General features: G+C 41.7%; 1 protein-coding gene across 1 annotated transcript in view; it reads left to right on the top strand.

Moving 5' to 3' along the window:
• lrrk1 (leucine-rich repeat kinase 1) overlaps positions 1–16,313 on the top strand; it is a 104,648-nt gene that overhangs the window by 66,826 nt on the left and 21,509 nt on the right. The window contains exons 26-33 of the mRNA XM_084354121.1: positions 1,261–1,430; positions 7,475–7,678; positions 7,753–7,892; positions 8,077–8,214; positions 13,138–13,332; positions 13,711–13,862; positions 14,364–14,481; positions 15,446–15,562. Of these exons, the coding sequence (XP_084210247.1) occupies positions 1,261–1,430; positions 7,475–7,678; positions 7,753–7,892; positions 8,077–8,214; positions 13,138–13,332; positions 13,711–13,862; positions 14,364–14,481; positions 15,446–15,562 (1,234 nt within the window). The remainder of the gene's footprint in view (positions 1–1,260; positions 1,431–7,474; positions 7,679–7,752; positions 7,893–8,076; positions 8,215–13,137; positions 13,333–13,710; positions 13,863–14,363; positions 14,482–15,445; positions 15,563–16,313) is intronic.

The raw sequence follows: 16,313 nt of genomic DNA, 5'->3' as shown, positions 1-16,313 counted from the left end.
ACACAGTTAGACATGTGAGATGAGTGTGATTAAAATATAGTTTGATCAGCTTTGAAGCAGGACTGAAGATCTGTTTGGGACATCACTACCCTAGTCCTTGGAAGATTTAACTAATCAAAAAGATATATTAATTAAAAGCAAATGTGAGCTCAAACTGTAGCAGTATTGTTCCCGCAGATTTACATCCAGATGTTGGACCTTTAAAGTATGTCACCATTCAGACTGGAGGGCGTGAGCTCATTGAAGCCGCCATCTTGATTTTTTTTGTGCACAGACACAGACACCATTGACAGGATTATAGACATGGCAGTATACTGCAAACTCTATTCTATGACACAATGGAAACCAGTTCAGAGACCTGAGGTCTGGTGATATGTTCATTTTTCTTCATCTTGTTCAGCGAGCAGCAGATTCTGAATGGTTCTTTGGGGGGAGACCTGAATGAACTTGGTTGCTGTTGGATGTAAAAAAAAAAAACAACAGTTGATCCAGTTTCAAGATATATTATGTAACATTTCTGTGTTCAAATCTCTAAAGAATGACTTTGTTATTTATTTTGTTAATACAGCACAATATATATTTATTTATATTTTGTTGTGTTGTGTACTTACATTATCTCAAATGTTTCCAAAAATATTCTATCTATATTCTAACCAAGACACTCCAGTTATCTTCTTTGTTCTTCTGTAATGTTACATTCATGAAGTAAAGTATGTTTCCCCTCCAGCTCCAGTCAGACCTCAACATTACACTACATTAACACCCAACAACAGTGGATTGCTGCTGCAGTCAGGTTGATAAACAGGAGTGGAGATAAATCCACTTTGTAATCCCAAAAGTTAAACAACTACCTCTGAGCTCTCTCCCCATTGGTAAACGTCCCTGGATGGAGCATGATCTTGTAACTGAGGTTGTTCATTCCTCCAGAAGGTCTGGCTCTGCACCCGACTCTCTCTTCCAGAGCGGCCCAGCTCTGAGCAGCTGAGCAGAGGCTCTGGAAATTAATTACACTCACTGCTTTTTTACCCAAAGTCAGTTGAGGGGATTACCAATTTCTATACTGGATCACTGTGTCCAGTATACAGATAGGCCAGGGACTTGTTAAGCCTTTGGACATGACTACTGAGATGGAGAGTACTGTCACTGCATCCAACAAATCTGTTGTAAAACCGAAATGTCTTGTTTTCTTTGCCTGAGCTTGAAAATACTCTATGTGTGTGTGTGTGTGTGTGTGTGTGTGTGTGTGTGTGTGTGTATTAGGCTCTTTTTGGACAGGGACAAGCTTGAGTACTCTGAGGAAGACAGTAACATCCTCGGCCAGGGTGGCAGTGGGACCATCATCTACCGAGCCCGATATTGTGAACAACCAGTGGCCATCAAACGCTTCCACTTTAAGAGGCATCGACAGCAGGCCATCAGCAGTGACACAGGTATGAGACCATTCCTCTTTTTGAAGAAGTGTCTGGATTTTCCAATGAAATCGTGAACTGGGTCTTTGAAAGCCAACTTTGTTATTTTGAATGCTGCTGATGGACATCATTTGGTGTCCAACCAAGAATTGTTGACTTGTCAAGGTGAAAAAGCTTCTGAAAGGAGCATGTAGATGCTCACATGTATGCATGTGCATACATAAACACGTGCAAAATGTCAAACCCAAAACCAAAACTTTGCCTTGGTCTTGACATCGCCCCTCCCCCTGCCTCCTCACACTTGCATCAGAAAATTATCCCATTAACTCATTAGTTACTCCTTTGCACTACAGAACAGGGAGAAGTATTCACAATAGCTACATTTGGTCAATACTGAAGATCTGTATCATCTGTGAAGAAGTCTCCTCACACCTCAGCTGTCTTCCTCTCTCGCTCTCTGTAGAAATCAAACACCCCATTTAATGCTCCAAAATCGAAACGGATGTCGCCCAGTTAATCCCTCATTTATTTAGCGAAGGACCCTGAGTTCTTTAATCAATTAAAGCTATGGTCTACGATTTGAAAGATTTGTTATTATTATTAACATCATTTAGATGGTGTTTATGACCCAACAGTACCACCCACACAATGTGAAGAGTAAAAGGAACCAAAAAAAAACATTCTCTCTAGTGTCTGTAAAACTGAAAAGAAATTGACCAATAGGAACCATCCGGCCCGGATGGCTCCCTCGCTCCCTCGCGCCCGGATGGCTCCCTCACGTCTGGTCCCGACCCACTTCCGCATTTGAAACTACAAGCGGACGAGAGGTTTGTTTTGCCCTGAGCAGTTCAGCTGCCTCTGCTCGCCCCACCGACAAAGAGTAAAAGAAAGAAAGTCTGTCACTGAAAAGACACAAAGCGGAGATGTGAAACAAAGAGGGCTCAAACCGAATAAACATCGGGTCATCATTTGAACGGTGGCGAAAGGTCCGTGAAGATATGGACCCGGTGCTGATACAGCGGCGTTTCTGTTGAGCAGGTAACCTTCGTCTTTATTGTGGATGTTGTGACACAGATAAGTTTCATGCCGATGCTGCTGATGACTGTGAAAGCTGCTGTTAGTTTGTTTCTGTGTTATTAGACGGTGTCTGTCTGCAGTGTTGTCAACACTTGTTTACTTGTTCGACGGAGACGTTAGCCTCTATGCTAGCATTGTAAGCTAACAACAAGCTAACATTGCTATCATGTTTACACCAAATTAGCCTATGTATTTGCTCATGGCAGCTAAATGAAGCAGCAAGTAATGCAAGTAAGATGGATGAATGAAATCCCAACGCGAAGCGGAAAGGTTTCGGATTTGTTTCCGGATTTTTATTTTATTCGTCCGGATTTATTTCTCCATAACAACCTCTCGCCTGGTCACTACTCAACTGTTTTGCTAACCCTCCTCCCGGTCCTGTCCGTTTGTTTTCAACGAAGCCTTTGCTAAATCAATATGATGGATTATCATATAGGCGTTACGATGTGTGTATTTGTTTGTCTTATCTGTCATAAACAAGAGATTACGGTTTACGGGCACGTTTGTGTCACGGTCGGCGCAGCTGTGTGTGTCCCAGCTGCACCAGACATCAGCTGGGACACACACAGCTGCTCCGAGACTCACACAGGTTTGTTTTTCAGCCACAATGTGGAAGCGATGGTTGTGATGAAAGCTGACGGCAGCATCTGTTAGTCTCTTGGCCCTCAATAACTTTTAGAAGTGGCTAACTTAGCTGTTGTAACTTATTACGTAGCTGTAAGGTAACGTAGCTGTAGCATGCTAATGACGTTACGCTAGCTTGGCTGTGGAGCTTAGCTGTGGACATTGTAATGACTTACAAGATTTACATGAGTTTCAATGTGCATTGTAATAACTTTACCTGTGAATCCGACATCATTACTCCGCATTCAAAGCTGGGCTGTATTTGGTTTCTGCTGGCTTGTTGCTCTTGTTGCTTGTAGCCGGAGGGGGTGTGTCGCGGGGCTCCGAGGGGAGAGCGATACGAGCTCGGAGGGGAGGAGTTAAGGAGCACAGAGGGGAGGGGTGTGTGTGGGGGGGTGCTTTTTTCAAACCTTTCTCAGATCGTAGACCAGAGCTTTAACCTAACTTATAATAATGAATAATAAGATATGTATGTTTCTCTTATGCGAGTACATTCTTTAAATTGTCTTGGATCTCTTTTAACAAAATAATAAATCACCAGACTGAAATCCGTTTTAAAAAGTAATTAAAGCTGGAGTTTGTAGAATATGTGAAAAACCCCATGAGACTGGGATGGAAACAACTGCGCTCCCCCCTCCCCTCCCTGTTTCAACTCATGGCTACACACTTTCACTTTCCACTCTTGTGGACGCGCGCTAGGAATATTCACGTAGGAGCTTTTCTGTCATACACTTGCCGTGGCCGAATTACAGGTAAGAAAGTACTTTACCTTTCTCTCGTGAACAAATTGAACGCATGAACAAACAAACATTACTTTTGCATCGTTTAGAGACCGATGACAATTACTTCTTGCTAACGTCTCAGCATGACAAAGCCTACATGTCTGGCTGGAGGCAACCGCCATTCCGACATAACGCCATTCCGACATTAGGCCCTAATTGTTGGAATGGCAACACTTAAACCTTTAATGAAACATCCCATCATTCCGACATTTTTTGCCTCCTAAGGTCGGAATGGTGGTATTTATTTCTTTTTTAAATGTCTTGCCATTCCGACACATCTTTTAAAAGGGTTAGGGTTAGAGTTAGGGTTATGGGTTGCGGATTATGGTTAAACTTTGTTGGAATGCCGGGACGTTCGCATGTCGGAATAGTGGTATGTCGGAATGGTGAATTGTCGGAATGACGGTATGTCTGACTTTTGGGATGTCGGAATTTTGGGATGTCGGAATGCCAGCATGTAGCCATGTCTGGCACTAATAACGCTACGATATTTGTCATACTGACGTGATACTTATGTAGCATAATCTAATGACAACAGCAACACTTATATATCACGGGAAAGAGGTGTGAATGCTAAGAATAATAAAACTTATAACGCTAAAGTAAACAATTACCCCCACATGCACGGACTATCGGAGACAACCACTTTATTCAGACACTTCTTTCTTTTCACCGCAACCTGGAAATAAATAATAACTGTCACATCCATATCTACACGACACACGTCCTCTGTATGTCGTGTATATATAACACTTCTGACAATACATTTGAAGTTGATTTTGGCTCTGATTTGCTTGTAGCTGTCGTGAACCTTTGGCTACGGTTAGCATAAAGCTAATCAACTCACAACATTACTCGTCAATTCACCGCAACCTGAATATAAATAATAACTGTCACATCCATATCTACACGACACACGTCCTCTGTATGTCGTGTATATATAACGGTACTGACAATACATTTGACGTTGACTTTGGCTCTGACTTGCTTGTAGCTGTCGTGAGCCTTTGGCTACGGTTAGCCTAAAGCTAATCAACTTACAACATTACTCATCAATTGTGACCACAAACCGCCTGCTTTATTAGATTCACGGTCATTTCAACTACACAGCCAATTACTACCACAGATTATCAGCTATGTAAACTTACATTGGAGGCTCACCTGTCCAGGAGAAGAAAAGGCAAGCTCAGTATCCAACTTCAGCCCGATGCTATCGCTCAGCTCTTTTCACCTTGGATATGCTTGTCTAATGTTTACACACGATTTATTCCATCTATTGTCAGTCTCCCTCTTAGTCTCTCATTTCTCTTCATCGGTCTTCCTTTTTTTGGCTTGCTTAGCCGTGTAAAAGTAAAAAAAAAAATAAAAGTGTGGTACCTACTTTCAGCGTTCTAAGTCGAGTCGGCAGGTTTACCATTCTCTCGGTCTCTGATGAACAAAAGGGCGGGCAGGTGTCCTCAACGGCCGTGGTCTGCTGCTTTTACCAGTCTCTTGTTCTCAGTGACGAACAAGATGGCACGCGGGTGTCCAGCAACAGCGTTGTCTTCTCCAGCGAAGAACTGTGAACACTGAGTGTTAAGTTGATACTGTACTGTCAGCTCAAAGCAGTCTCTGATAAATCTTCAGGGTTTCCACACCAGAAACAATGAATTAAAGCCCTGTTGTTAACTGGGTTAACTCAACAGTGGCTAACAGTCGCTAAAGAACACTTTGCTAATGAATGCCAACAACATACACTCTGTATGCTAATGTGCTAACAAACACGTGAAGCTAATGCACACACGTGAACAACTGTACGACACACTAGAAATGTTTAGCTGCTCACAGAATCATGTAGTGTAATCTGTGTGTCATTCCTTCTTTTAATATTCAATTGGGAAACCCAAAATTGGAAAATGAAAAAAAGATTTTTTGTTATTCGTATATGAATCTGATACCATGAAACAAATAAGTTTGTTTTTTCATACTTAGATTTTATGCTCTGTTTTCATGTCTAGACCACTTGAGACCAGGTCCAGACAGAGATCAAAAACCACTATACTTAGACTCATTAATTCTAGACTACATTGTCCCAGAGGGGTTAAAGATTCTTTCTTTCTTGTGAAACCTTTAGTCTAGTTGTGAAAAAAAGGGCCATGTCACAGCTTTTTTCAGAAAGCCACTTGTTGTAAATTGTAAATCTAAGATTATTGTGTAATTGTTATTTTTCTTTTTTTCACAAATACATGAAGGTTTCACGAATCTGAGTCTCTGGAGTCTCCTCATTGTGGTCCAGATTTGACTAGTCTAAGTATAGCAGTTTTGCACCTGGACCTGGACCTGGACCTGGTCTGATGTGGTCTAGACATGAAAAAGGATGTGAAATGGCCCTTTTTTGTATTTTCACAAATAGAATAAAAGGTCAACAGGAGATAAATGCTAAAAAAAAAGCTAAAAATAAATTGTGAAAGTGCCAAAAAACAAGTGCAAAAGTAATGTACTGTACATATGTATAGTGTTAATAAACGAATAGATAGTAAGATATATACAGTATGTGCAAGAGTTACATTAGGCAAAATATAAAGTGTGTATAATATACACTGATCAGCCACAATTTTAAATCACTGATAGGTGAAGACAACAACAGTGTTCATGTTGTTACAACATAATGTTTTTTTTGCTGGGAAACCTTCGGACTGGCATTCATGTGCGTAGATACCTTTTGAGATGCACCACCCAAACACTGTTTCAGACCAAGTACACTGCCTCATGGCAACTGCACTCTCAGATGGCTGTGACCCTAGCAGGACAATGCACCCTGATAACGCAGAAACTTCTCAGGAATGTCTCTAGCAATGTGACAAAGTGCTCAAGGTGTCCGCCTGGCCTCCAAATTCCCCAGATCCCATTCCAAACAAGCATCCTTGGGATGTGCTTGCCCCACCCTGCAACCCACACGACTCCAGTGCCAGACACTACAGGACGCCACAGAACGGCCCCAGAAGTTCTATGTCCATGCCTCAAGGGTAAGAGCCAAGTTCCATCTAAGGTGGAGCCACCATGAATCGTCTTGGTTGGGCATATCCCACAGGGATTTTTGGAGAATTTGGAGTCCAGATCAATCTTGGGGCCACTCCTGAGAATTTTTTCTGGTGTGGCAGGGTACATTGCCCTGCTGGGGGTCCACTGCAATCGGAGAGTGCTGTTGATATGGGGGGGTGTACTTGATCTGCCATGCTGTTTGCGTAGTTCATGTGTGTCAAGAAGCATCCACCTGAATGCCAGGTTTCCTGGCAGAACATTGCACTGTAACGAGATTATCAATGTTATTCACCTGTCAGTGATTTTAATGTTGTGGTTGATCGATGTGTATGGAGAGTAGTATAAACATATATGGGTCTGTGTGAGCATATATAGTACAGGTAAGTGTATGTACAGTAGTAAAGAATGGTAGATTCGTTGTAGTTGTAAATACGAGAAAGTTTGTGAAAATGAGTTAATATGAGCTCCCTCTGGGTACAGATCTATTCTCTGCACATCCTATTTGAAAGTATAATGTTTTAACTTTGATGTGTCTTATCCTTCTTTTGTTCGTTGTCTCAGACACCATGGTGAAACATCTGCAATCTGCAGATGCTTGTCGGAGCTTCTCTGAATTTCGTCAGGAGGCCAGTATGTTACACTCTCTGCAGCATCCCTGCATCGTCTCTCTGGTGGGCATCAGCATCCGTCCGCTCTGCTTCGCCCTGCAGTTAGCCCCCCTGGGCAGCCTCAACACTGTTCTGGAGGAGAGGCACAAAGGCAAAGGCACGTACAGAGATCTTCATCCTTTAATTTCCCACTTCAATGTCTGTTATATAAGTTATTTGTTGTCTTTTTAGGCTCCAGGTACATGCCTCTTGGTCACATGCTAACCTTCAAAGTAGCATATCAGATTGCAGCAGGACTGGCATACCTTCACAGGAAGAGCATCATCTTCTGTGACCTCAAATCTGACAACATCCTGGTGTGGTCTCTGGAGGTCTGTACATCAATTACTATAAACAAACCATTCTTTTTTTTTTTTTTTTTTGTCCACCTTTATCAAGACTGAGGCAGGCTTCTGAAATGTTATAAATGGAAAATTGACACATATGAGCAAATACTATTTTTTATGAGGAAACAGATTTGTTTCTATAATTCATCGCAGCTGTGTCTTCTTCCAGGAGAAAGATCCAGTCAACATTAAACTGTCTGACTATGGCATTTCTCGACAATCCTTCCATGAGGGGGCATTGGGGGTGGAAGGCACACCGGGTTACCAGGCTCCTGAGATTCGACCAGGCATCGTATATGATGAGAAAGTACTGACCACCTCTTCTTAACTCACATTATGTAATGTGTGTAGCATTTGTATTGTTTGAATCTTGTATCGTTGTTGGGCTGATTGTGGTGCACTTTTTCCCCATTAGCAGTGAGGAGTATTGTAAGGTTGGTGTTGTCTGTCTGTAGGACCATAAATACACACAACAAGATATCTTGTTAACTGCTTGCCAGATTTTTTACATTAAGTATGAACAGTCAACTAAAGTATAGTATATATGTAGACTGCTTTGGTATGCTAATAGAATATCAGTACAGCAGCTGAGTCACAGAATCACAAACCAAAAAAGAGAAGGAAACTCATTACTTTGTGAGGCAGCTGGATTAGCGAGATCAAGTAATCATGTGATCTTGCAAATACATCTTGCCAGGCTTCATGCTAAGCGCTTGTGGCCGAACACATAGGGGCCAAACCAGTAAGCAGCCTTTGAGGAACTGCTGGCAGCTATGGATGTGGTTAAGGTGTGATGACTAGAGGGAGAAGCAACTATTCGTTGGAAAACAACAATGGCTGCTCCCAAAAAGGTTGACTCAGATGCTGCTAAAGCATCAGTTATATCAGAACTGAAGAGATTATTTCATTGAAAGAAGAGCAAAGAACAGAACTGAAGATGTTTTCACTCTTCTCTTGACTGGCTTTGGTAAGAGACTGATTTACCAGCTGGTTAGCTGGTGGTAGTGCTCCACCACTGTTGATTATTAAGTTATTTGTTATAGATGGTGATAGACAGATGGTTTGTCCAATCATTTGCCGTGTGCCAACCCTTTTTCAAGTATTTTCCATTACCAGTTACCATTTCCATTCCATTAAGACTAGTTAGCTAGCCATGTCATTGTCCCCAAATCAATATCAAGATTTTCACAAACAAATGACTGGCCATGTGTATTGTCAGCCACAACCTGAATTAGAGACTTGAATAGTGCTGTCAGGACATAAATTCAGCAATGCACATATAATCTACATCTGTCTGCATTCCAAACTGAAGACAGCAGGATTATCTCAAAACAAAGTCAAGTGGAGTTTATTCCAAAGGGGGTCACTTGTTATGGTCTCCACTTTGTCCATGCTGCTGCTCTGCACTCTACCTTAATGTGATTCATTTTTCCTTCTTCTGTACGTCTGTATAGACTCACTTATTCCTTACCTGGTAATGTTGAAACAGTAACAGGGCACAAGTGCTAACATTAGTTTGACCCACTGATGGATGAGCAGAAAGTGTTGGGAAGGAAGGAGTTTCCCCTGAAACCCTCTGTATTTATTTGACTCATCACTCCAAAGGGTTCACAGTTAGCTGGCTGCTTCCTCTCTGCAGCATGTTGCCATAATGTCTGATTAGTTCCACATGTTTGCTTTAATGGGAAAGGAGGAAGAAAAGCGATAGATACATGCAGGGTTTACTACGGCTGTATAGTGCATAGCTCTGCAGGCACACAAGACCTGACCTGCAGTCAGTTCCACTACAGATACCAAAACAATGCTTTCTCTATACTTTACTTTGTGGTAAAAAAACATTTTCTCCAAAACCAAATGTCTCAAATGTTGAAAGTTGTTTAAACATAAGAACATTTCCTTAAAAATAGTCTAAAATGAGCAAACTGTTGTGTTTGGTTGCTGGCAGAGCCAGAAACAGACACAAGGTGTTGAGTAAAAAGGTTTATTTTCACAATGAGGGAATTTGACAAAGACGAAAGCAGGCAGGTGAGCTGGTTGAGGTCAGAGTCAGGGTAGAGAGGTCTCACTGGGTTTCCAGAAAGGTGCAGGATACTCAGGTGAGCAGGTGAAAACAATGGCGCTGAATGCTGAGCAGAGAGATGCTGGAGAGATCTGCACGTGAGCCAAGCAGAAAAATAGCGTCACACAAAGACATGAAAAATCAAACACGAGATCAAAAGCACAAGATTCGATACTTGAGAGTACGCTGGAGAGTCACCGGATGAGACGGAACAATCTGGCACCAGAGTGAAGAGAAGACCAGGCTGATCTGGTGGCAGTTAATGAGATGATGATTCACATGTGCGTCTCTCTGCTGCAGCGGCGACACCACACCCACAAGCACACACACCGGAAGGAGCACACGAGGGAAAGAAATGAATGATATATCTGTAGATTAGTATATAAGAATTAGTCAGTCTGTGAAGTGCTATAAAACGATTTCCAATTGACAATACAGTAAAACAGAGAAAACCATGAAATCCCCACATTTGAGTGGAGGGAAACGGAATATATCTTTGATAACTATTTAAATAACTTAAAGGAGCAATTTGTGATAAATAGCCAGAATTAGTTAATTTAGTTTAAAACATTCCAAAAAATGTATTAACATTATCAACAGAATGTGAAGAAAACGTGTTGATATTGCCAAAGTGTCGAAGGCGAATTTCGGCTGGGAGATATATGTCAGTGGCTTTTCCTACATTTTCCAACAACAAAATGAACAAAATGTAATGAAATAAAATACTCTTACACCTACAGAAAAAATACAACCATGCACCTTCCCAGTTCAAGTTTCTCTCTATTACCAAACTAAGACTATTTAGTCGAGTGTTGTATTCTACAGTTGTCAGTTACACAATTTGGATAGTGTATTGTTTTTTATCGGCATCAGAAGCAAGAAAATGGCCACATTATTGGCAAACACAAACAGATCATTGATCTACTTGACTGAGTTCTAGAGTTTGAGCATCCAATCAAATTGATGTATGATCTGTGTGCTGACAGATCACAGCAGTGTGTTACTCTGACACAGCTGGACCAGTCTGCTCTGAGATCCTAGACTCCCCAGGGAGGCTAGCTTTACTAGGGCTTACTGTTTTACAGGGCCCTGCCTCTGTGGAGGAGCAGAAATTTATTCCTCAGCCCCTCTCACAGAGTCTGCTGACCTCAGCAAATCAAACACCTTTCCTCTTCTACTGGGTTAATTTCACCGTTTGATGTGGTTCAGCTGCTCTCATGAGATGCAGACGAGGCTGGAGAGAGAATTAATGATGGAGAGAGTGGGAGAGGTCTGAGAATTGTAATAGGAAAATAAATGAAAATGGCTGTTAATGTGTTTGCCGGCTGCAAATATCTTGGCAAGAAATGGAACATTTATTTTTCAGTGGAAGATCTGGACAATATACAGTAACACAAGCAGGAAGTGTTTAGGACATCAACACAGCTAAGTGACAATTAGGAGTCCCAAACATGGACTGTTTATTGCAGTTAGAAATGTCATGAATGTCATGCCGCTGCATGTGTCATGTCATACAGCATGCTGGCATTGCGGAACCAAAAGAGTTGTGACTGTAACGTCACATCATAACGTTGAGATCTGTGTTCTTCCACCAGGTTTGTACCCATAAATCAAAAAAATTAATCTTATGGATGCTGTTACATTGTGTTGGGATCCTGACCCACCATGCATCGTGGAAAATGACAAAGATACATTTTTTGCTCTCAATTCCATCACACAATCACCATCAGTAAATAGCGGACTCTACAGAGAAATGCTGTTTTCCAGGGGAAGTTCACCAAAGACCAGGTTGGGAGGGCTGACCGGGTTGCAGTGACTTCATCTTCATGTCCGTATTCATTTAAGATAGCGGAAAATAACTGAATGAAGCAGTGTAGGGTCTTTATTTGTTTCAGTACGTACTTGGGGTATTTACTGCCGTACTTTATGACGGGACAAAACAAGAAAATCTCTTAAGCTTGTCTGACCACAGACCGTATTTCAGGTATCTAAGCAGAACCCATTCAAAACTGCCATTTATTTTGAGATTATTCAAATTCATTTCAGTGTTTTAAGACTCAATCCTGCAGCAATCAACAGCAGCTGTGGGCTGATGGCGTCTCTTTGTCTTTGCAGTAAGGATATAAAGTGTAAAGTGAGAAGGTTCTAGACTCATCAGATTGAGATCAGGAGGACTTCCTTATAAGAATATGCCATAGTTTTCCACAGCCACTGTTTCTGTGGTATGCTATGGCATGACAGTATATCTGGAGTCACTACCAAGTGATGTCCCCACAGAAGTAGCTGAGTGCTTTTGGCAGTGCACTATTGTTTGTCTAAGTTAACGGCCGTGGCGACTGCAAATAAATCCAAGGCAATCAGAGTCCTGAGTATACACAGATGAATGAGCTCCAGGAGATAACGGGGGGGGCCGGGATAAGCCAGCATTGTGTTGCTGTTGAGTATCTGCCAAACAGTGTCTCCATTATCAGTAAAAGTCAAGCCATCACTGCCATTCACCTCCTCACACATGATCACTGATAACTGTGGGACTATAGTTTTCATTTAGCTTTCAAAACAGTGTTCTGGCACATGTGTGTATGTTTTACACCTGTTTTATGGCATCATGCCTTGCACAGGTTTCTTAGTAAAGTGTTTCCATGATCCTATTTTGCTATATTCCTTATATGTAGGGCCGAGCACTAAGGGTGACAGGGCGAGAGGTTATCAAGTCATTAAAATGTTGTTTTTACGTTGCACACTGTGCCCGTGGCAGCGTTGTGAATTCAAGGTTTCACCATGAAAGTGGAAGTTGTTGAGGGGCAATGGATGCTCAAAAACACACCAAAATTAGCATATGTTTCAGAAGCAGCAAATATTGAATTCTTATATAGGTCACAGGGTTGGGTGGGGAAAAATGTCTGCCGCTGCCCCAACACATGCAGGGGTACCAGATTAATCACATTTACTTCTGCTGTGTCGAATTGCTCCCAAAGGTGTCATTTCAGTGTCATCTTTGTCTTACTGGCCTTCTCTACATTCCTGATATGTATTACTTAATATTTCATGTGTGACAACAGGGTTGACAACCCTGTTGACAACAGGGTGACAAAGGGTGACTGAGGTCAGATGTGACTGTGAAATCTGACGTTGTTCTGATGTTGTTATTTCTCTCATCATCACTGCCTAAAGGTGGACATGTTCTCCTATGGTATGATGCTGTATGAGCTGCTGACTGGGCGCAGGCCAGCACTGGGACAACACCAGCTTCAGATAGCGAAGAAGCTCTCCAGAGGCATCCGGCCAGTGCTGGGCAGTCCAGAGGAGGTTCAGTTCTGCTGCCTCCACAGCCTACTGACTGAATGCTGGGACACCAAGCCAGAGAAGGTTAGCCTCCCCGCTTGTTCACGCCATTTATTTTTGTCCAACAAAGTGTCCAATCAAAAACAAACCTTGTACAAGTACCTTGTTTGCTTTGCTTTGTATGAAATAGACTGATTGTTCACAGTGTGGCTAAGATAGAGGATAAGCTGGAGACCCCAGAAAAGACATTAAAAGATACTAAAAAAATTCTCATTCACCACCACAGAAAGCCGGGGTCATTTCCTAATGGCTTGGTTGTGTGTTCCCTTGAACAAAACAAGTCATCTTTGTGGGCAGAAAGCCTGTGAAAAAATGTCAAACAGCAGATCAGACTAACCCTGTGTGTGTGTGTGTGTGTGTGTGTGTGTGTGTGTGTGTGTGTGTGTGTGTGTGTGTGCGCAGAGGCCGGTGGCGATGCAGTGTCTGAGGCAGATGCAGGAGCCCAGCTTCCCCTGCCTCAGTTATGTGTTGTCCTGCGACAGCCACTCCCAACTCTTCCTGTCCCAGCTGCAGGGATACAGTGCTGTGTTCTGGAGCGGAGACAAGGATGACAGGTTTGTTTTTCTTCACTTTGGACAGCGAACAACTGCTTTTCATTTGGCTTTAATGCAGGAAATAATCTTTCTCTTTTTAGTCATATATGTTTTCACAAAGTTAACCTACCATGAATTCTCTGCAGACAAGGTTTCTTTGCATGTCATCCAGACATTTCTGGAGCTTCAAAAAAGCCTTGCAGAATTCTACTAAACAACTGAAGTAGATGGGGACTTGTAAAATGTTAAAAAAAATAAAATAAAATGGCTCCATACAAGCCCTGAAATCCAAAATTGATTTGAAAAGTCTGCAAGTTTGCAGACTTGATGTTTGCAGTGGTGGGTGTGTGCGATATCTTGATTATTCAACTTAATTTTCGAACTCAGTTTTTCAGACACTGACTGTCTGGTGTGTGTGTGTGTGTGTGTGTGTGTGTGTGTGTGTGTGTGTGTGTGTGTGTGTGTGTGTGTGTGTGTGTGTGTGTGTGTGTGTGTGTGTGTGCGTGTGTGTGTGTGGTGTAGGAACTACAGTGTGGTAAATGTAGAGAAGGGTCAGATGGAGGTGAGGAGGATGTCCTGTCCAGGCAGTCGGATCTGCTGTCAGATGAAGATGGGTAACACTCTGTGGATGGCCACTGAGGTACACACCACCTGAAGTCATATTTACTTTTTTCATGCAAATTAATGTCAATTATGCTTGATTTCTAATTAAATATTACAGCACCTGTTCAGGCTATAGTTCATGTAAGATGACCTGACTATACAACTGAATACTGAATAACAACTGAATATACAACTGAACTGACTTTTTCCCAAAGTGAGGTTGACTCAGAATATCCATGATGGCAGACACCATGTTTCCAAGCTTGGAGTACCTGGAATTTTTTCAATGAAGCTACCTCAGAAAATTTGAGAATCAATCGAAATGTCCGGGAAAACAATTGATTTAGAATTTGTTCATTTTTCAATGAATATGGGGACCCATTGTTCAGGTTAAAATCACATTGACACAGTTGGACCACAGACACTCTGGAGCAGGGAGTGCTCTTGAACAGGTTTTGTTGGTTAATTCATCTGATATTTTCAGAACCTCACTTCTTTTGAGAGAGTTTTGCTTGTAGCAGGTTTTATGAAAAGCCTTTGAGAGAGAAGGAACCAGAGAAAACAGAGCCAGGATGGGTCCTGTAGTGTGTCTGTCAGACTAGTGTTTGAGATTGTTTGTAGTCTTTGGTTCAGAGCCATCACAACAAATCATGTGTGTAATGACCACACTTGTTAGATAGTAGATAAAAGAGTTCAACATAGTTCCACCAAATATTTGTTTTCCTATTGTTCAGATTGAACAAGCAGGTACACCGTGTTATTGTTGCTCTGTGGATGTTTTAACTGTGGACAGAGCCAAGCTAGCTGTTTCCCCTGCTTACAGTCTTGCTAAGCTAGGCTTACCTCACTCTGACCCAGCTCCTTACAGTGAGTTTTTAATGATGGAACATCCATAGAGAACATTTAATAATGATGTGAACAGAATTATACATGTATCTTCTGGAGTTTTACACACAGTGTGTTCATTATCGTGTAATCATTTTTGTGTGTTCATGTGATAGGAGCAGGAAGTGTTTGTCTACAGTCTGAAGGACATGTGTCCACTCAGTCAGCCCCAGAAACAGTTCTCTAGTCCAGCTGTGATCACCTGCATGTACCCTGTTCCTGAGAGAGAACAGGTAAGGTCTCAACACACACACACACACACACAAAGATGTTGTACTATATGTCTGTGTTGTTCATCTCAGTGTCAGTTCTGTGAGGCTGAACCTGTTGGCTAAAAGTAATAGTTGGTATTACCCAGAAAAGATCTGAGTAAACTATACTGTTCTTATTTATCAGTAAGCTGTTGGGATAAATGTGCTTTATCTTTTATGCACATAAATGATTTTTACCCAAATTGGTAATTTGTTCCCTCAAATTAATAATAATAATAATAATAATAATAATATAATGACTATTTGTATCGCACTTTTTAAAACACGCAGTTACAGTGCTTCACATGTAGGATAAAGTGCACAAGTCAAAACCCAGTGCACATACATACATATATACATACATACATATATACATACAAACAAACACAAGAGTCAAGTAAGGCAAAGCTGGGGGAATTTATGGAAATGCTAACCTACAGAAATTAGTTTTCAGCGGTTGTTTAAAACGGATCACAGATTCCACAGATGTAATGGACTGGGGAAGGTTATTCCAAAGTTTCGGTGCTGCCACCGTAAAAGCAGGGTTACGTCTGGATTTGAAATGTGAATGGGGAACAGATAAAAGGCCCTGATCAGATGACCGGAGAAGACAACCACTAGAATAAGGGCTCAGTATTTCTGTTACATATGCAGGTGCCAGGCCATGCAGAGCCTTATATCTGATTGATCAAATTTTGAAATTGATTTTGTGCTTTACTGGAAGCCAATGAAG

This window comes from Pagrus pagrus (genome assembly GCF_965226575.1).
Source record: "Pagrus pagrus genome assembly, chromosome: 1".
Lineage (NCBI taxonomy): Eukaryota > Metazoa > Chordata > Actinopteri > Spariformes > Sparidae > Pagrus > Pagrus pagrus.
Note: the sequence above shows the minus strand (reverse complement) of the source record. Positions and strands in the feature narration are given on the sequence as shown.